This window comes from Schistocerca serialis, chromosome 1, assembly GCF_023864345.2.
Source record: "Schistocerca serialis cubense isolate TAMUIC-IGC-003099 chromosome 1, iqSchSeri2.2, whole genome shotgun sequence".
NCBI lineage: Eukaryota > Metazoa > Arthropoda > Insecta > Orthoptera > Acrididae > Schistocerca > Schistocerca serialis.
Genome location: NC_064638.1, coordinates 395,955,921 through 395,978,020, shown reverse-complemented (window position 1 = coordinate 395,978,020; position 22,100 = coordinate 395,955,921). Strand labels below are relative to the sequence as shown.

The window sequence follows — 22,100 nt, the reverse complement described above, 5'->3', positions numbered from 1 at the left end:
TCTTTATGGTAAGTAGCTACCTATCTTATTACTAATATTGCTATTAATTTTGTAAATAAAACTGTCTGGGCCACTTAACACAGTCATTTATTAAATAAAAAAATATATTATGTGATCTATAAGGCTTTATTCACAAAATATTCACAATGATCACAGACTCGTTCAGGGAATTATTTCCTTTATTAACGCAGTGCAGTGTAGTACTTTTTAAACTTGTATTTGTCTTTGACTGGGTCTTCAGCAAGGCACGAAAAACACAAGTGTTTCCAAAAGCCTTTATCATTCTTCTAGTTTATAAACCTCATAGGGAATAAATGAAATCAATAAATTCAAGGGCACCTGTCGTTACATTCTCTTGATACTTAAATGCTCTGTGTTTCCCTCATGACCTTAAATACTGTGATGTTCCTTGTACTGAATCAATACATGCACATTTGCAGTACCACTTGTCAGTTTCTTAACACTTTGAGAGACTTCTGGGTCAACGGAAGTATACGATTCAACCCATCGGCTTTGACTTTTGACGTAAGGCTGTTGTGGTGTGTGATGTTGCGGAGTTTAGTTTGTGCGAGTGGCGTGTTTGTAGGTGTCGTTTGGATGTGACTGGGGGGTGCTCTCCGGTGGTGTGTTTATGTGTTGTGTTATGTTATGTGATGTTTTTGGTTTAGTTTGCATGTATGGCGTGTTTACAGGTGGCATGTTGTTATGGTCGGTTATTCTCTCTGGTGGTGTGTTTATGGATAGTGTGTTATGTTCTTCAGAATTATTCCACTAAAGTGAGTGGCAAATAAGTGGCACCTAAAAACTTGTCAGATTTTCTAATGAATCACAGGAGTGTTGCCTCACAACCTTCTGCATACTGTAGTAGCACTACCTCCAATTGCCATGCAAATGCAAAGACTGTTCATTTTTAATGCTGAAGAAAGGTTGTGGTGATGAGCCTGCAAAATGCTACCAATATATAAAACATCAAAATTATATGAGATTGCACACAACCAAAAATGGACACGGTGTTAGTGAGCAGTGGAGACAGCTGTACAATTTACAGAACACTCCAAAGATTTGCCTGTAGTGATTTTGGGAAAGCATAGAAAATCAAAACAGCCAAATAAGAAGAAGCACAGGGAACTAGTATCAAACAGCCAAAAAATGTTTTACTATCAAATATTTCACAGAGGAAGTGAACAATAATGACGTAAATTACTCATCATCCAGTAGGTTTACACAACACTGGCTTATAGCATCAGTACAGACCTAAATGTAAATGGAATGCATGTTCTTGCTATACACAAAAAGAATCAATAAAAGTGAAAAAACTGCATTGTAATGTAAAGCAAACAGTAGCTTTTTAACAAAAAGCAAAGATCTCCCCTGCATCAGTTTCAGAGGTAAGAGAATATGGACTGCATGCAACTTAGCATTCTACAGACTTCCATGGAATATTTCCTATTCTTTTCAGTGTTTGTTAACATATTCACTACAACAGTTCAGTAATATGTAAAGGCCGATCCATTCAGAAATGCATAATAAATAGAACCTATGGGACGAGTGAAGTTAATGTGGTACTGGATCATCTCCTGGACAAGTAAATACCAGCACACCTTATAGCAGGTAACCATCAGCAAACTACATAAGAAATTTCAACCAAAATTAATCATTTTTGCAATAATCGTAGCCATTGGTGTAAATACATTAGGTTTAATTCTGCTTTATACTAAGTATCTATCCTCATACCATCATGTATTTTAGGCATTCAAGTCCTCTACTAACTGGTAATAGAGGATAATACACAAGCAAAAAAGAGCAGATTTATATTATGGTGGCTATTTCTGCAATATTTTGATCACGTATTTTCTTCAGAATGTTGTGAAATTTTTGGTCTGAAACTGGCAGCTGTGGTGCAACAAAAAGACATGCAGTTGAAGTGAAATTTAACATACTACATTTCAATTTCAATCATTTATTAAAGTAACACCCACTGTTTTACATTTGCACACACATCATCAGATTAAGTACATGGGGTTAATTTTGCAATTTGCGAAATGTTTTCCACCTACACAACATGGGAAGGACTTAAACACCTTGCCCTTCCATAAAGCCTTCAACTCACTATTCAGTTATAACAACTGACAAATCGTCCAGCGAAGTAAAAAAAAAGGAAAGTAATCTCAGAATTAATGCTGTACATAGCTCAGTCTGTAACTGCACAGCCTATGAAAAGCAATGTACTGCCTTTTGAGTCCTAGCCCTTATCACCAGTTAATCTGTCAGGAGGATTTACAACAGAAAGGATGTATTATATTACTTGAGAAAAAAAAAATAATTTTGTAATATAAATTTTCTATTTAAATACTTAGTAATCTACATAACAATAAGCTTGTAGGGATGAATTCCATTATACTATCTACAAAGGAGATAAAACATTTCTGATTGCAAATATATAACAGTGATCAAAGACGCACTGTAGAGTATCAGGAATACTTCTACACTTTGGCCTACCTACTTCAGCTCACTTATCTGAACATTTTTATAAGGTTGTAAAGCTTTTAAAACTAAGCTCACAAGCTTTTAGGGAGGCCATCATTAATTTTGCGACACATCTTCCCACTCTTGTGTAGGAATGAATACATATTTTATCGTATTTGCAAATTATTTTTATCACGAGGCTTTAAATGTTTGGTACAATGTATCCATAATTAACTATGGGATGTACACTGAAACATAAAATAGGTACACAATCACATGGGAGATAGCAATCTCCTACTCAAAGCTTTTTCCATTAATTGTCCACTAAGAAGAATTACAGCGCGATGACTGACTGGAGTAGCTTTTCTGCCAAGAGGTGTAGAACACTGGATTTCTTCCCAATTGCTACCAATCTTGGGATTCAATAATGCGTGCGAAGTCTATCTTCATTGACATAAATCATTTGTGTGACCTCTAACTGCATGTGTTATGACTGCTTCAGTTTATGAGTATGCAGATTCACTGAACACACTATCCGCTAACTATACAGATACAGGTTGGCTCTGTCAAAAAAACATTGTTGGCACAACCTAGGCCATTCAACTTATTGAAACAGCTTCTCTCATTAACCATCAAGACTAGTTCTTTTTACAGTGAATGAGTGAGACATGGTAGGTTGCTCCCAGACCCAACACTCCCTCCCCATGACTCATAATAGAATTTACACTCAGCAACAATCATGTTTAGATTATTTTGTATTTGAAAACTATAGGGATTTAATTTTGCAGGTAGGTGGAAACATAAATAAACATTAGCTGTTCACTTTTTAAAAATATATTGTTTCATTTATTCAAAATACAGTTCCTTATGACTTATTGGCCAAAAATATAAACCATTGAAGTATTTTGCAAAGAAAAATAATTACTTGCCGGAAATATAATTCAACAACAAACATCAAAGTAAATGTGCGTGTGTGTTTTCGTCCTCTCTCTTCACAACACTAGAATCGCCTCTGCAAGAATTATTTTGTCAACCTTACAAATTTTCAAGGTGCTTTGTTTAGAACAGTAAGTAATGTGATAGCCTACATGCACTACCTCAAGAAAGTAGCATTTAAGGCAGCAGGGATAAAAATAAATAAATTACAATGGCAAGTTCAACTTCAGTTTAAAACAAGTGCAAAGCAGGTTCAAAGTAAGGTTCTTGACTAGCTGGTCACCAGTGTTTATTACATTTTAGTTTGTTATCCATTTTGATATCTAACACATTTATATGAGGAGTTTCACTAGAAGGTGTGACCACAAAGTACCAATTTCTAAAACCTATAGGTACTTTGTTTTAAACTATTTCGAAAAATGTAATTAAGGTTTTTATGAGATATGCTATTTGCAAAACAAGAAGTGATGTGGGATGTGTATTCATGGTTCAATTTTACTAATATTCATACAGTACTACTTTAAATAACTGGTGCTTCTCATCTGTGTAGTTGGTATCTTTTCTACCAATTTTATTGTATATTCTATTCCGTATTTTCCTATGTATTTAAAATCTCTTATGTTTACCCAAAACTTCAACATATGTATTACGTAACATTTACAACTTATGTGCATTTTCTTCTTTTTAGTATGGCAGGAAACATATGTTATGGGGAAAATATTTTTGTTATCTTCTCCCTTGTGTACCCCACACAATTCATTGAACTTGATGGTGCAGCTTATCCTGGAAGCTTTACTCAAGATGAAAGAGTTGTGAGTACTGGCTTAAGTTCCTGATCTTGTGTACAACAAGTTTTCACATGGAATTAATAGATCTGTGATGGAAGTTAAAAAAAAAATTGTTGCACTATAGGTTCACTGTTCCCAAAATATTTTTCTATCTTTGGATGAATTAGAAGTTGCTTCTTGTCTTAAATTACCACTGTAGTAACTTACAGCTACTTGTAATTACAGCGAAATCTGGCACGAGCTTGTGAGTCAATTTTGCCATAGCTCTGATATATAGCACATGTTCCATTGCAACGGTTGCCAGAAAACACTAGCCTGTGCCAAAAACAACAGATGTGTTCCTGCTCAGACGCCAATAGGCCTACAGAACTGTCATTAACGACGCAGTGTTGCTGTACTTTACTAAAAGTCTAATATCATTAATTCGTACACATCAGGTATGTCAATTAGGGAGCTACAATATTCTTTCCTATTACAAATACGGTGGAATAGTAGTACACTTACCTTTTAGAAGAGGGAGGGGCTGTAGTTCTAAATCTGCCGAATTCCGATATCTCGATGAGCCCTGCGATTTTTTAGTCTTCTTCTTTAAGGAACGCTTCGCAAACGGATCTATTCTATCCACAAACGTACCCGAAGACATGTTGTCTTATCGTGCACTTCCTATAACCTTTCACAACTTGCCTTGGGGAGCAGATATTTACAGTACGCGACGAGTGAATTGTTCCATAATTTAAATTTGATCGTTTTTCAGTTCAGCTGTGAAAAGTAACTAACTATGATGCAAACAGTTCTTTCCGATAAGATTCTTTACGCACAACACTTTACTTTTCTACGCATGCGTCGTTTTATTATTCCAGGTCAACCCTTATTTGCGCCTGGTGTAACATTCAATGAACAGTACATTAAGAAAAGCTTCATAAGTCGCATGCCAAATTCCATATAAAAGATGAAGTTGAGCTTTATCGTCCGCCGGTTTAATGACAATGCACACTACAAAATTCGACGACACAACTTATAGCCAACTGCATACAAAGATTTTTCAGGTTTTACGAATTACGATATTGTTTAGAGCGCCTGAAAGAACACATGCACGATTCTGTTGCTATCCTTATGCTTAGACGATCCTCAGTCGCATGCACTGAAAGGTGCACAAACAGCTCTCCACCGCCATCATCTGCTGAATTTCAACTCCCTCCTTCATTTTCATGTTCAACAAAGATTTTGCTTCAACGTAGAGTATATTTCACACATTCCTCGTGACAACAGCACCAAACAGACCAATCCGATTACACTGAAAATATATAAAATATCACTTTTTCACCGAGAGATCATTGACGCTTGAAATAAAACCGAGATAGATACCTTGTTCTGAAAATAGTAATCTCGAAATCTCGTAATTCACGAGAAGGAAACAATCCATGCCCCGAAGTAGGGTTGGGCAGTCGTCTGTGGTTATCGACTGAAAATGCTCGCTATTGTTATTTACTTCATTCCCAAACTTATAAATCTATTCACCAATTTTTTCCTCATTATTTTCGTAGCTGTTTCCATGAAGCATTTTTTGCATTTTACAGTTAAAATAATAAATAAAAGTATTACATAATCGTCAGCCGCGGGCCTAAATCGTAGGTGTACGGGCTGCAGACTTTTTTTTAATAGCAAGAAAACGAATTTCCGTAACTTAAAAGTTTAGTTTCAGCGTTTTCAATTTCTAAACGAAACTGACTGTAGTCCACATTGTGTACTTTGCTTTGTTTATGATCTTGCGTTGGTGTTTTACAGAGATGTGAAAGGTGTAGCGGTTAGTTGTGAAATATGTTGAAAAAACGTAAAATATGGCCTGATAATTGCTGAAATTGAGAAGGAGTTCATTGTAATATTATTCAGTTTGTACACAAGAATGAACATCTTGGGAGTTTCCATTGTTTTATACTTGTCAGTAGGATATATCGTTTGCTCTGATGAATTAGGTAAATAAAATATTTAGTTCGGATTTATTTGATTTTTTTGGACTAGTAAGGAAGGGGATTCTAGTAAAAAATATGAGTACAATGTGTAACTATATCCTTACTGAAATGAATTGCTTTTCTTTTAGATGCCAGCATTGCAACTGATCTTATGTACACTATGGCTCGTCAATCGTCCTATATATGACAGGCATCCGTCGTATGATCCATTTCGCACTTTATGTTGTATGACGCGTTATTATTTTGTTGTAAGTTGCCAATTGCAAGTCATTTTCCTGTGTTGTCACGTACACCAGAATAGTGTGCATCGTAACGAAGATACGAAGTGAAAGATAACTTAACAAAATTTGCGGGTCTGTAATATTCAACCAGATTACTGGAACTGATCATATGATTACTGACATAAGATTAATTATAATTTGACATACAGTTGCGCTCGCCATTTTCAAACGTGGGCTATCATTTCCAAGTGTAACATAGCTAAAAAGTGATTCATGTAGAACCACTTCCATAGTTATTTGAAAGGAGGAGGAGTGCATGTACGGAAATTAAAATATATGTTTATATTATTACCGACTTAGTAAAACAGAAATCGGCCTAGCTAAAGATAAATGTCCAATTTCATACTGCGAATTGTACTGTGCGCTGTAAGTGCCTAACATAATTCTTTTACTTTCAAATGCGCTGGTATTATTCACCTTTCAGTTTGCAGTGAAGCGACAGTAGTTGCTGGAAACATAAAATTATACAGAATCAACAACGTAAAGAAATATATATTTAGCAAACTTAAAAGTTGATTTCTCATCTGATAATAATAATGTCCATATTTAATTGACAGTATTCAGTTTTAATTATTATTCCAAAATAATCACCCCACATATTATGTTATTAATAATGCATTGTAGAGGCAGTTAAAAGCATAACTTTCAAAGAGATGGAGTAAGTGATTTATTTAATTTTGCTGTACGAATAACGACAACTAAGATACATTTCTGATGAAGTTCATCTGAAATATGGATAATAACTTAGTTAGAAAATGCAGTAGCAATGGCAGGTGCCACATGTGCCTCGTGGGCCACACAAGATATTTTTATTCTGCTTACATTTTATTTATTGGAATAGAGTAGAATCTTTATTGCTACATTGATTGAAACATTGGTGATTGTCATAAGTAAGTCTATGCGTACCTAAGTATACCTTAAAACAAGATACATTAAAAGGAAGCAGACAAATACTCCCAGAAGCACATTACAACATAAAAAGATAATTACATGTTAGATTTCTTCCTGTTTCTTAAAATTTCCCATAGTGGTTTAAAATCTTTCTTTTTCAGTATTTTTCATGTTTGTTTCTGTAGTTTATAGATAAGGACGTACTTCAAAGAGCACATACTTCTATATACATCTAGATCTTTTGATACGTAGTTTATAAGTAAGGACAAATATAAAAGAACATGGACCTCCATTAAAAGAGAATGTAAGCACACCCACAGAACATAATGTAGAAAAATCAGAAAAACAAAACAAATGTAATACCTCCTACTTTTCTTACTCTGTTATAAAATCATACCTGCTGTAGAAACATTTACTTTTTAAATATTTTTCAGTGTTTGCACCTGTGGGGTCAGAATGAGTAATGGCGAAGTTTTATGCTCAAAATAACTAGTTCCAATCTTATGAACAGTACTGCAGAATTATACGCCTACTGTCACAAAAAAGATACACAAATCAAAAACTCGTACCTGCATGTAACACTTTGTAGGGATATGAAATGGAAGGATCACATAGGCTCAATCTTGTGTAAAGCGGGTAGCAGACTTCAGTTTGTTGGCAGAATACTGGGGAAGTGCAATCACTCTGCAAAAGAGATTGCTTACAAATCACTCGTACTACCAGTTTTTGGATATTGCTCAAGTGTGTCGGATCCATACCAGATAGAACTATCGGGGATGTTGAACATATACAGAGAAGGGCGGCACAGATGGTCGCATAATTGTTTAATCCTCAGGGCAGTGCCACAGAGATACTGAAGGATCTGAACTGGAAGACTCTTGAAGGTAGACAAACTATCCCAAGAAAGTCTATTAACAAAGTTTCAAGAACCAGCATTAAATGATTACTCTAGGAATATACTACAACCCCCGACATATCACTTGCATAGGGATTGTGAGAATAAGATTAGAATAATTACTGCATACACAGAGGCATTCAAACAATCATTCTTCCTGTGCTCCCTACATTAATGAACATGAAGAAATCCTAATAACTGGTGTTCTGGGACACACCCTCTGCCATGGACCTCACAGTGTTTGCAGAGTATAGATGTAGATACAAAAGTAATGCATTAATCACCTGAAATACCTGTCAAAAAAACAAATTCTGAGAATATTATAAAAAAGTATAGTTACTACTCAGCATATAGCAGATAGGCCTTTGCTAAGTCGGAGATAGGCACAACAAAAAGACTGTCAAACAAAGCTTTCAGCCAAGCAGACCTTGGCAGCCCAAGACTGTTGTCATGTCCATGTGAGTTGCATTTGCATGGATCTATGTTGTCTAATTCTGCTGAAGGCCTGTTTCACTAAAAACCGAGCGAGGTGGCACAGTGGCTAGCACACTGGACTCACACTCAGGAGGGTGACAGTTCAATCCCGCGTCCGGCCATCCTGATTTAGGTTTTCCGTGATTTCCCTAAATCACTCCGGGCACATGCTGAGATGGTTCCTTTGAAAGGGCACGGCCGACTTCCATCCCCGTCCTTCCCTAATCCGATGAGACCGATGACCTCGCTGTCTGGTCTCTTGCCCCAAAACAACCCAACCCTGTTTCGCTAAAAGCTTTGTTTGACAGTCTTTTTGTCGTGCCTATCTGTGACTTGGCATCTCCACTATATGGCGAGCAGCAAATACCCTTTTCATAATATTGTTATTGTTCTGTCCTTGATTTTCCATTGTTAAAAAAACAAATTCTGCTATTTAGATAGTGAACAGTTGACAAACGAACCTAAGTAATCACGAGTTGTAAATCCGTCCATAGTAAAATAGCACTATTTCATGCCATGCAGAAATGATACATTCTTCTGATGATATCAGATGTAAATCGTAAAATCATTGTCCACACGAGTCAAGGAGATTTTTCTCACCGTAGAAGAAAAATTGTGAACTTGAAGTACATTTATCAACTTTAATGTAGTAATATTATACAGGCATTGGAGACAGCATCTAGATTGTACAAATATTATTAGCTCTTCCCTGGGCTGCTACAAAGTATGGTTGGTTGCTGAATGGTTGTTATTGGACTTACAATGAGGTGGAGTAGGTTCCAAAGCTGTTCCATCCATTCATCTTTAGATTTATCATGATTTTCCTAAATTGATTAATCTTTTCAGCCCTCCTGGCTACCATTGTGTGGATTAACTTTTACTGTGTCTTAGCTGCAACAGAAGTATTTTCTCCCAATGGAAACCTATGGTACACATTTGTGCAGTGTTCAACATTTTCATCAAGCAAAAGTGCTGCCAATTATTGAGTATCACTATGAAAATATCAGCAAGTCAATGTAGCAGTGCGCAGAAGCTCATGACCACCAGAATACGTGTATGTGGTTGTTTCCTCTGTATAGTTGAATATTGTTGTTATTTTGCATGGTCATTATTGAATGATCATTTTACCATTTATTACAATACAGAATATTTTGTAATTAGCTATTTTAGTTCATAAAATGACACCAAGTGTACAAAATATATTTTGAAAATGGATACACATGTTTGTATAAATCTTACACCACCTGATAGCATTACTACATAAATAAACATTTTCCTTCCTCCAGAAAAAAAATCAGGTGTGAAAGGGGGATGCCAGGAGTCTATAAACCAACACATTTTGCTCTTCAGTAAATTTTCTGTTCACTGTCTTACCAATTGCATGAGTCACAAGGCTATGATTTTCAGATCTGAATTAGCACAGCGTTTTCATTCCACTTTTTAGTCAAAGTTCTCTGATCCCTCATCATTTGAGTCATAGTGCTGATCAGGATTTAAGTCATTTCTTGCATATGAGAGTAGTGTGTTGATGTACAAGGTGGTCAGATCTGTCCTTGATCATCGTTAATAGTGTGTAGGGTTCTTTTAACTGCAGAGGACACTGTCCTGAGATTATTTTTAATTGTCTCTCTTTGTGGAGCATTCATTTTAGTCACAGGAATGCTACTCTACTACACTCCAGCACAAGAACTGAGATGTTTAAAGTATTTCATCACATATCCGTAATGTACCTTATAGTTAAGCCAAGATAGAATTATGATTGATCAGTTTATGTTTCAGTCACCAAGTGAGGTAGTGCAATGGTTAGCATGCTGGACTTGTTACATTCAACAGTTCGGTAGTTCAAATCTGCCTCCGGCCATCCAGATTTAGGTTCTCCATGATTTCCCTAAATTGCTCATGTCAAACACTGGGATGGTTCCTTTGAAAGGACACAGCTGATCTCCTTCACCATTCTAGAAATATTCCGAGCTTTTGCTCTGTCTCCAGTGAGCTCAATTTTGACGAGACACAAAATCCTGATTTTCTTTCCTTCCTCTCTTCCTTTATGTTTCAGTCCTTGCCATTGGGATTTATACAGTAATGTATTACTCAAAACAAATTTGATCTGTCATAATGCCTTATGTACTAACCATTTATCTATGATTCCTTATTGTGATGCCTCATTTTACTAACTTCTTTTGTGATGTAATTTATGAAAACTTCAGAAAAAGGAGGAAATGCCAAACTCATTTGATTGTAAGAAGAGTTATATAGTTGGTGTGTTCTGTCATCTTAAAGAATCTCTGACCATGTAAACTTTAAATATTAATTGGAACACCTGGCACTACATCCATAAAATTTCCCTTCTTTTTAATTTTAAAACAATATTCCAGAAAGGAAGGGGAGGGGGATCTGTTGAACGGTAGCAATGAGTTAAGATTCTTCACCATTTGTGGCATACAAATGGTGTGAAAATGTGAAAGGAGGTTTATAAAAATTTAAATACCTTTCTTCTGTGTGATATTTGTGTTTTAGGACTAACTTTTGAATCCAGTAAGATGTTTCGTGCCAGTGAGTTGGGATCTTTTGATGAAAACTTAATAGGACACTAGAAAAAATTGTATTGTAGTCAGAAATATGATACATTGCAGTGGAGTCAGTTTAACACTAGACTGCTAAAGAAGGTAGGCTTTATTAGAGATTTGCTGATTCTTATCAGGTGCTGTCCGGATTGGATGTGCAAAAGGAGAGACTCCGTCCAGCCCCGGTTAAGGTAGGTACGAAAACTTCCAACTTGGTTTATTATGAGGACATGTTAGGATGCCAAACATGATAGCGACAGCAAAATGATCTTGGCAACAAATGTAAATTTGTACATTAAGGATAGGGTAAATTAAAATTGAGCTGATATTTACTGCAAGACGCAGTTGACTTAAAATTGCTGAGGTAAGAACCGAGTTTCTGTGGAAGACTGTCAAGTGACGACTAAGTGCTGCAGCTGTGCCATTCTGGTTGCCAGACAGACTGGCAGGAGTAGCTCAAAACATAAAAGAGAACAGTGGAGCACAGCGTTATGTATTTTTTCAACATTGCTGTGAAGGTAGGATATTTAACCTATTAAGTGAGTCTGAGGTTCAACAAACTGCTTAGTATGCTGTGACTTCAAGTATCAAGAAACAGAACCACTACTATTTACATTCAACATAGAGCTGTTGATGTATTTCTGGTTTATATCTCACATTAAAAATATGTACCTGTTAAATATTTAAAACTCACAGAGATATTCCATGCTATTCCAACACTTACGTTAATCTTATAAAATAATAAAAAGTCATTGATTGTAATTTTAGTAGACTGGGTTTGATGGAAAGCTTAGAATCTTAAATATGTCAGTGTAAATACCAGTAATTTTATCCAATGGAAAATGGACACACCTTCTGGCAACTATTCCAGAAAAGTGCTTCTGTAAGTTGTTTCTCAGAACCCTAAAAAGTTTATATTCTACGTTCAGGTTGACAAAGACAAAAATATAATTGCCTGTAAATGAACTTATGTGACTGAAACTGAAGGTTACAACATAATAGTACTTAATTTTAAAATTGTTCTAAATATTTTTTTGCTATAAATAATCAGTTCTAGTATCGCTGTATGCGTGTGACACCAATACTGTTGAGAGATGAAGTCACTGCACCTTTCAGATTACACTTCATATTCAGTACAAAATTTTCAGATGAATGAAACTCCACAGCTAATCATAACTTTCCTTAGAGTCCTTGATCAGGTAACTTTGGGTATTCACTTGGACAAAGTGTAGCAGAACCATCCTACATCTATCTCCTCATATCACTGGCATTTCTCAGTACTGGAAATCTTAGAATGTAGTTTTAGAAGGTATGTGCATAAATGGGGAGAAGAGGAGTTTGTGGCACATCTTGACGAGAAGAAGGGACCGGTTGGTAGGACATGTGAGGCATCAAGGAATCACAAATTTAGCATTGGAGGGCAGTGTGGAGGGTGAAAATCGTAGAGGGAGACCAAGAGATGAATACATTAAGCAGATTCAGGATGATGTAGGTTGCAGTAGGTACTGGGAGATGAAGAAACTTGCACAGGATAGGGTAGCGTGGAGAGCTGCATCAAACCAGTCTCAGGACTGAAGACCACAACAACAACAACAACAACATGCATAAATGACGTTTTCTGAGCCACCCTTGATTGACAGATGATGTTTTGTTTGCTTTGGATCCAGAAATGCTTCAGCATGGGACAGGAACTGAACAGAGGAAATATGACAACAGACTTGAAAATTAATCAGTTAGAGCAAGATAATATACAACTAGTATGCCAGTAGGAAAATTTAAGATGAAGTTGTAAAAATAGTTAACAAATTTGTGTACTTAGGACAGATGACAACAAGTGGATGGACAAGTAAAGAAATACATATGTGCATAAAGTATGTTTGAAATAATTTGTGAAAATGAATTCATTAATTACAAATAATGGCTTAAAAGAAAAAAGAAAGCAAAGCCCATAGCCGTGGTATACTATGAATAACAAATTGCAGAAGTAAAGCATGGATGTAAAATGTAGAATTGTGCTCATCACAAAATGAAAGAAACATAGTATACAATGCCTATAATATCAGTCAGTCATAGTTGGGAGTCAGTCATCTCCTACAACTATCTGGCTGTACCACAGATATGAAACGGAACAATCACATATTCATCATCGTATGTAAAACAAGTGGCAAACTGTGGCTCATTGGCAGAATACACTGAGGTGAAAAAAGTCGCGAGATTTTTTATTTTTATATATATGGCAGCAGTATTGTGTACACAAGGTATAAAAGGGCAGTGCATTGGGGGAGCTGTCATTTGTGCTCATGTGATTTGTGTGAAAAGGTTTCCAATTTTACAGTGGCTGCACGACAGGAATTAACAAACCTTGAATATGGAATGGTAGTTGCAGCTAGACGCATGGAGAATTCCATTCTGAAGACAAGAGCAGGTCAAGAATACGAAATTTGAGCCATTATTTCTCACCACAGACAATGCAGTGGCTGAAGGGCTCCACTTAACAACTGAGAGCAGCAGCCTTTGTGTAGAGCTGTTGGTGCTACCAGACAAGCTACATTGCGTGAAATAATTGCAGAAATCAACGTGGAATGTACGACAAACGTATCCATTAGGGCAGTGTAGAGAAATTTGGCAATAATGGGCTAAGGCAGCAGACGACCGATGCAAGTGCCTTTGCTAACAGCACAACATTGCCAGTAGCGCCTCTCCTGGTCTCATGACCATATTGGTCGGACCCTAGACTACTGAAAAAGTATTGCTTGGTCAGATAATACTGATTTCAGTTTGTAAGAGTTGATGGCAGGATTCAAGTCTGGCGCAGACCCCATAATGGTGTGGGCTGTTTTTACATGAAAAGGACTGGGTCCTCAGGTCCAACTGAATAGATCATTGATGGGAAATGATTATGTTTGGCTACCTGAAGACCACTTGCAACCATTCATGGACTTCATGTTCCCAACAAATGAGGAGTTTTTTTGTGGATGACAGTTGGCCATGTTGCTGGCTCTCAATTGTTCACAATTGGTTTGTAGAACGTTTTGGGCAGTTTGAGCAAATGATTTGGCCACCCAGATTACCTATGCGAATCCCATCAAACATTTATGGGACATGATTGAGAGGACAGTGCGTGCACAAAATCCTACACTATCAACACTTTCGCAATTATGGACAGCTACAGAGGCAGGATGGCTCAGTATTTCTGCAGGGCTCCCAGCAACTTGTTGAATCCATGTCACATTGAGTTGCTGCACTACACTGTGAAAAAGAAGGTCCTCCATGGGTATTAGGTGGTATCCCATGACTTTTGTCACCTCAGTGTACTGAAGACAAAACACTTGTGAGACCCATCCTAGAATATTGCTCAAGTATGTGAGATCTGTGTGAAGCAGGACTTACGAGATATTTTGAATGGATGCAAAGGAGGACAGCACAAATGGTGACATGCTTGTTTGACCCAAGGGGGTGTCTCGCAGAGATGACACAGGAAGTGAACTGGCAGACAGTTGAAGATAGAAACAAACTATCCCCCAAAAAACTGATTTGAAATGTTTCTTGGACCAACTTTAAGTGATGACTTTAGGAATATATCACATCCTCCTATGTACTGCTCGCATAGGCATTGTGAAGACTGAATTAACTACGGCATGCATAGAGACATTCAAGCAACAATTCTTCCCATGCTCCATGTGTGAATAAGACAGGAAAAAGGCCCTAATAGCACATACAAAAGGACTTGCCTTCTGAGATGCATTTCATGGTGGTTTACAGAATGTATGTGTTAAAAGCTCAAAGACTGCAAAAAATAAGTGGTAGTCTGTGAGCAATAGATAGAGGCACACTTGGCAGAAAAACAAATGGGTAGGCACAAGAAAAGACAGTAATTAAGGACTTGACAGTAACTGCAACAAAACTACAGACCTGGAAATGGAGGTGGGTTGGGTACATAGTGACACAAAATGATGGAAATGGGCTAAGGAATTAGTGTTGAGTTCTCTTGATAGGAAAGACCTAATGGAAGGTAGGATGATGATGGAGAAATAAGCAGGACAAACCTGGATATGGAATGGTTAAGGTGGTAGTGTATGGAGAAGTCTGGAAGGGACCTTTGTCCAGCAATGGGTGATAAATGGCTGCTGCTGCTGTTCATGATTGACATATTCGTTTCTTGAGAACAAGGTGATTAACACGTATGGAGGTATGTTTTGATTTGCCTTAAAGGAGACATGAAAAAAAATTACTGTTGTTCATGATATATATTAATGTGTGAACAGGTAAAAAATTGTAATGTTAGACTTTTTTGTGATGAAATGATTATTTATGGTGTTTTTTGTTGAAAGGAAAATCTTGATAATATTTAAAAATTTCACAAATTTGTTTCATGGCTGTAATTTGTAGAAATGTGCTCTTTTGCACTCTACTAAAAATAAGAAATTAGTAGTCTTTGATCACAGGTTTTTTGAACCACAGTTCGAAACAATCTTGGCACTCATAGGTGTAAGTGCACACATGGTTGTTTACTTTAATTATTTAGATTTCCATGGCTCATAATTGCAATCTCCTGCTATGGCATGAAACTATTCACTTTTACAATTATAGCACACTTTCTCTGTGAAAATATAGCAATATATTGATATTTGTATATAGCAAGAGGAAAAGCAACCCAATATCGCTCCTAAAGAGCAAAAATGCATTTTCACTATTCTTAGTGTATTGTAGAAATCAACCAAAATTATAATGTAGACTCAAATATTGACAAAGGATGCAAAACACTTCCATATATTTGCAGGACTTTGGAAGAAAGAATTGCAGTCCATCTTCTTAAAATATTCTTGTGTGGCCTACAGTTTATTACTGCCGAAGTGTGTGCGACTGCTAAGAGACTGTTTATTTCATGAAAATTTGTTTTAAGCGTTGAAGGCACTGGAGAATAGTAATGTATTCTTAAGGATGACTAAAACACAAAATTTATGTACATAAAAAAAATCAGCAGTCACCTATTCCACATGCTACTTGTTTGTGAAATAGGAAGAATTCGTAATGACTAAAATTGCAACAAGATGAAACGATGTCACAGACGAGGACTCAAATCCAGACCCTCACCATAGCATACTATCAACACCAGTGCTCACAAAAGACAGGAATCTATGTTTGTGTATAAATGTGGCTCACAGTTTTGACTGGTTATCCATTACATTTCAGCATAACTACTCAGTTGTACCATCAACAGTCTGCTTTATATCCTCCTGCAGTCCTCTCCTTCCACTATATTTTCAGCTGCTGTTGTTGTTGTTTTGTTTTAAATAATGATTCATATGGCAAATTCCTTACCTGAGAGGTAAAAGGGCATAAGTCCAATTTCCATAGTTTTGTCTTATGACAACATTTGTAATACTCACACACTGCATTCCTTGTAGGAGGATGGTGGCAGTTCTGTACAGCCCATTACTGGTTTAGGCAGAGCCAAAGAGACATATGCTCTTTTAAGCATACCTAAATTAGCCATGAGCTGGAGCAGGATTACGATTATTCTTGCACAAATGAAGAAGTTTGTTTGTGGGACAGTTATTGTCATATGTCAAAATTGGACTTACGTCCCTTTATGTCCCAGATACAAATATGTACTCACCAGTCTATTTCTTCAGTTAATTAGGTCTTTACTGGGTACTTTTTCTGTCTGTCTCATTGCAGCACCATAAAATGCAGGCTTTCATGGCCAATATTTGAATCCTTGGTGATTTTAGTTATATAGGTATTAGACTTCCTTCGTGGCAACTACGAAATTTCACCAATCTCTCACTTAGTTGTTTACTGGTGGGTACCTTCCTTTATATACAGACTTTTTGGTTATCTGATGGCTACCAGTGTCAAATATCTGAGATGTCATTCGACAATTTGAAGAGGTTGGTATAGAGGAGGTGGCTATGTGGCACGCTGCTGCGTGTGCTACTCTGGTGGCTGTCTGGAAGGCAACTCTAGTAGTTGATTGGTAGAAAGTAGTGTATCAGCTGGCTGTTGCCTGTGCCACTCTGGTAAGTGACTCGTAGGCAATCTATCATTGGTGACTGGAAGGCAGAAAGTTTTTTTAAAGACTCTTTATCACTCCCCCTTCATAGGTCTTCTGGTTTATGAGTAGTGGATGGTATTTCAGAGAAGAGGTCAGATGGGTGAGGTTTATCATCATCATATGATCGGTAAATATGATCTTCACTTCCATAGCACTAGGCAGAAGACAATCTCAATAAAGACTTTTGATTCAACACCAAAATTTGGATGGGAATTTTTCAATAATTTTTTGTCCGATATAGTGCAAAAAGAATATAGACAGAGATGGTGTGAAAATGTGGAATTCAATTCTCAATTTGGCCTGCTGTGGGAAACAAATTGCAAACTTCCACAAATAAAAATAATAGTATTTCAGAGTTACTATAAAAGCTGTGGCATATAGTGAATATTTTATGACTATTACAAGAAATATCAAATCTGTGTTATTCTAAGATATGAAGACATGCTTTCTGATTGGACTAAAATTCATGCCAGGAAAAAGCCTTTCTGTACAAAGCAAGTATTTGTTAGAAATGTATAATTAGGAAGCAACATAACGAGCAAATATATTTCACTCTAAATGAGGGTCAATATGGTACGTCAGAGACATAGTCTAGACCTTTCTTACTGTATTCTCACACTGTACCACCAATCTAAAGCAGTTACATTAGATAGATAGTATCCCAGTTTGCAAAGGATACAAGTAGACTTTTACAAAAAAAAAAGTTTATGTAGTTACTGTTAATAACATACTTATTAGCTTCTAGGTAATTGATTATAAAAGAGAAAATACTATGTTTGATTATGATACTGGAAAAGTCCTGGGTTGAACAGCAGTACAGGAAAAGTAAAGATAATCACTCTCCATATAGCTGAGCAGTTGGCAGGCACATAAACAAGACTGAAAATGTTGCTGAGCTTTCGGACAAAGTCCGTAAAAAGAGCTAACAAAAAACTCATGCACTACTATATTTTGCTGGAACTTCCTAAACTGTTCCAGTAACAGTACTGTGAGTATTGTATATTTTCCATGTTTTACTGGAAACTCTCAAAGTTTTCCAGAAACCAAAAAGAGGAAGCGAGAAGAAAGGGATGAAAATTATGGAAAGTCTAAATTGAGTAGCCATGAGTATTATTTTCCTTTCTCTAAATCTCTCTAACTTATATTTAGGAAACGTTATACACATGAATGAAAAATACTATGAGCTTTTAGTGTGCTCTATGGTACAAAAATGTCTTGTACTGTAATATGTAGAAGGTAGTGCATAGGAATTATTAAAAAAAAATGTAAATGATCAGAATGTAGGTAACTTGAAAATTAATTTGGGATGTGAATATAAAATGACTCATTCCATACCAGTGATTTGTTATGCAAAGTAAATGATCCTTGGTATGTGAAACTGACTAACTAGCAGAACATTATAAAAATATTGTGTGCAACCTCTATAACAAGATTACTATTCCAGAAATTCTCTAGCACCATGGTATCAAATTGTGTGATGACTTACAAAGCAACACTTGTTAAGACATTAGAGTCTGGAGGAATATGGTTAAAACCTGATACTTCTATCCAGAAAGAAGTTTTCCATTTTTTCTCAACTTTAACCAATGCAGTTCCCTTTACAGTTCTTTTATTTATTTTGGGTTACATTTTTTTATCTGGAACTGTTGAAATGATGTATTTTGCAAATGTCAAAAATAATAGGCTTACAATAATTACACCTACAAAATAAGTTACATTCAACAGTTGTTGCATCTTATACCTGTTGTTTATTTGTTCATTACTTTACAGCTGATATAATACTGTTCATACCACTGGCAGTATCTTAAAATACATTGAATGAATGTAAACAGATATTAATTTTGGTTTAAAATTGTTTGGCTTACATATTCTTAGAGAATTTGACAAGCTGTTAAACCAAATCAAACAATTGATGTATGGGGTTTGATCTGTTATTTTTAATTTTGTGCTTTGCCAGAGGTAGCTATATTTTATCCTTCTGTGGTGATTATGCATATCACAGCGCTTTTTGGAAAGTATGTGGGTGATTGCTTTTCCCGCCATCATCCAGTCCTAGCCTGTAATAATTCTTTAATGACCCTGTTGTCAACAGGAAGGCAAGCTGTTTATTGTATCAAACTAAGGAAAGAGTTATGAATGATTGTTTTAAAACTTTTCTGAGTCAAGCAATTGTACTAAATGCTGAGACAATATAAAATAGCTCTGGTGAAGATAGATATTTCCATTTAAAAGTTACTGAGGTTTTTGTTTGCCTATGGTCTCCTGAATTGCTTCTTTCAAGTTAATTTTCATGTTGACATGCAGTGTGGTGGATTGATTATTGTATACATTTGACCATCATCTTGTATATTGCAGTGATTTTACATTGATACAAATTGGTATATCAGTCAGTATTTGTGCATATATCAGATGTCTGACTAAGGTGCAGTTGTAGGTTGTAAGCTCTAATGAAGAACAGAGTGCACTGTACTGTGACATAGAGCTATACATAGTGGAAGTGATCCATATGACATAAATTTAGAAGACTTTTCCTGCATGTCGTTATTTACTGATTAGTTACTTCTGTAGAACATACAGTAGTTGGTGCATGGGTATGCCTGTTTTTAGAAAAAAACAAAATTTACTTTGCATTTTCAAATATACATCTTTTTCTCCTTAGCTCACGATCTAAAACCATGTCCTGGAGTTTACTGTGGTCGTGAAGAGTTGCCAGATGGGACTTGGAGCAACTGCAGTGCATGCCCACGGGGCTACAGAAGAAACAATTCATCCCCTTTGTCTGCATGTTCTCAATGCAATGAGAGCCCAGTTTTCTATGACTGGTTGTATCTTGGCTTTATGGCTCTAATTGCACTAGTTCTGCACTGGTTTTGTATAGATAAAGTGTCAATGAAGAGGAGGTACGGCATCATTTGTTTTTGGCATATTTCTGTTAACTAAATAAGTAAATAAATACCTTTTATTTGTATAAAAACAAGAACTTTGAATTTTTTTACAGAAATTCTTTTTTCTTCTCAATCAAATTTTGTAATAAATATGTGTTTTCCATTTGAAAACGTGAAATTAATCTTACAAGCAGTGGTGGAAGAACCCAGTACAATAATAAGTCTCCTTTTTATGTACTTACTAATCAGGAAGTGGAAACAGGAAGGGGGAACATCTCAACAGGAAAGGGAAGGGGAAACTGGCTGGGGTAATAGCAGGAAATTTAAGGGGGGGAGGCACTGCCATGAATGGTAAAATACCAGTGGTTACAGGTGTTGGAGCAGCACCTTTTTTAGGATAGGTAAGACAGAAAGATGTCAAGTTCTACGAGAGGTCAGGATTGAAACAAATCTTCAGTTTAGGAAAGAAATTAAACAGCACAATTCTAGCACATTGGATCACCAATCACAGCTGTCAATTATAAGTTTTCACCGATCACCAGAAATTTTATCTCCACCAAGTTGTATCCCAGTCCTAGGTAATTGCACTGATGAATTAAAGTCACCCAACCCAGTTGACATAATCTGCATCTCTGAACACCATGTGACCACTGGTATAGGAACTAGGCCTAAGCACAATGAGAAACTCAGGCAGGAGAGTACTGCAAATGTTAGAATAAGGAAAGGTTCTCATAAAAGTATAATTAAAAATAATGTAAGTATATTTCATCAAAATATTGGGAGTTTAAAGAATAAAATAGGTGAGCTTCTGGTTTGTTTAGAAGATTTAGAAGTTGAGGATGAAATAGATATACTATGCCTGTCTGAGCATCACATTGTTACTCATATGGATAAGGTAAATGTAAGTGGATATAAGCTCTCTGCACATGTAATGAGAGAAAATATGGAGAAAGTTGGAGTTGCCATATATGTCAAAAGTTATCATTGTGCAAAAAGTATAGAAACAAAAAAGTTTTGTGTAGAGAAACATATAGAAGCATGTGCCTGTGAGCTTAAATTAAATAAAGGCACATTTATAATTGTAACTGTATATAGGTCCCCATCAGGAAATTTTCATCTATTTCTGAAAAATTTGGACTCCTTGTTGTGTTTTCTGTCAGACAGGGGGAAGCAAATTATTATTTGTGGGGACTTCAATGTAGATTCTCTGAAAGAGGGTAATAGGAAAAATGACCTTGAAGTATTACTCGGTTCTTTCAATTTGACACCCGTTATTGATTTTCCTACTCGGGTGGTAAAGGATAGCAGCTCACTGATAGATAACTTCTTTATAGACCAAGATAAGTTTAACCAGATAAATGCTCAGCCTGTTGAGAATGGTCTTTCTGATCATGGTGCACAGCTAGTTACAATATATGACATAGCTCCATTCAGCAATACTAAACAGTCCTCCAAAGTAGTACATTCAGTGAACGATTTAACAATTGCAAATTTCAGGGAAAGCCTACAGCAGTTAGACTGGGATGAGGTGTACCGTGAACCTGATGCCAATTTAAAATATAATTTATTTCATGATATTTTTGTAAATGCATTTGAAAACTGCTTCCCCAAGAAACTAGTTAAATATACTCGTAAGAAACCGTGTAACAAATCATGGCTTACTAAGGGTATAAAAATATCTTGTAACCGGAAAAGGGAAATGTATCTGACAGCAAGAAAGAGTAGTGACCCAGAAACTATCAAACATTATAAAAACTACTGTGTTAGATTAAGAAAAGTTATTGAAAAATCCAGAAGAATGTGTATCATGTCTGAAATCCGCAGCTCTGATAATAAAATTAAAACAATTTGGAATATTATTAAAAGAGAAACAGGTCAACCAAGAGCACAGG

General features: G+C 36.2%; 2 protein-coding genes across 4 annotated transcripts in view; one reads left to right on the top strand and one right to left on the bottom strand.

The window, feature by feature from the left end:
- LOC126471500 (serine/threonine-protein phosphatase 2A 56 kDa regulatory subunit epsilon isoform) overlaps positions 1 to 5,591 on the bottom strand; it is a 296,643-nt gene extending 291,052 nt beyond the window's left edge. Inside the window, exon 1 of one of the 2 annotated variants that reach the window (XM_050099725.1) lies at positions 4,695 to 5,591. In XM_050099725.1, coding sequence (XP_049955682.1) covers positions 4,695 to 4,833 — 139 coding nt within the window. In that variant the 5' untranslated portion in view covers positions 4,834 to 5,591. The remainder of the gene's footprint in view (positions 1 to 4,694) is intronic. The other variant, XM_050099718.1, reaches the window with a different exon arrangement.
- Positions 5,592 to 5,933: 342 nt separating this feature from the next.
- Positions 5,934 to 22,100, top strand: part of LOC126471487 (JNK1/MAPK8-associated membrane protein-like) — a 118,112-nt gene continuing 101,945 nt past the window's right edge. Inside the window, exons 1-3 of one of the 2 annotated variants that reach the window (XM_050099706.1) lie at positions 6,005 to 6,163; positions 6,289 to 6,408; positions 19,983 to 20,223. In XM_050099706.1, coding sequence (XP_049955663.1) covers positions 6,381 to 6,408; positions 19,983 to 20,223 — 269 coding nt within the window. In that variant the 5' untranslated portion in view covers positions 6,005 to 6,163; positions 6,289 to 6,380. Of the gene's footprint in view, positions 6,164 to 6,288; positions 6,409 to 19,982; positions 20,224 to 22,100 lie in introns of both variants that reach the window. The other variant, XM_050099698.1, reaches the window with a different exon arrangement.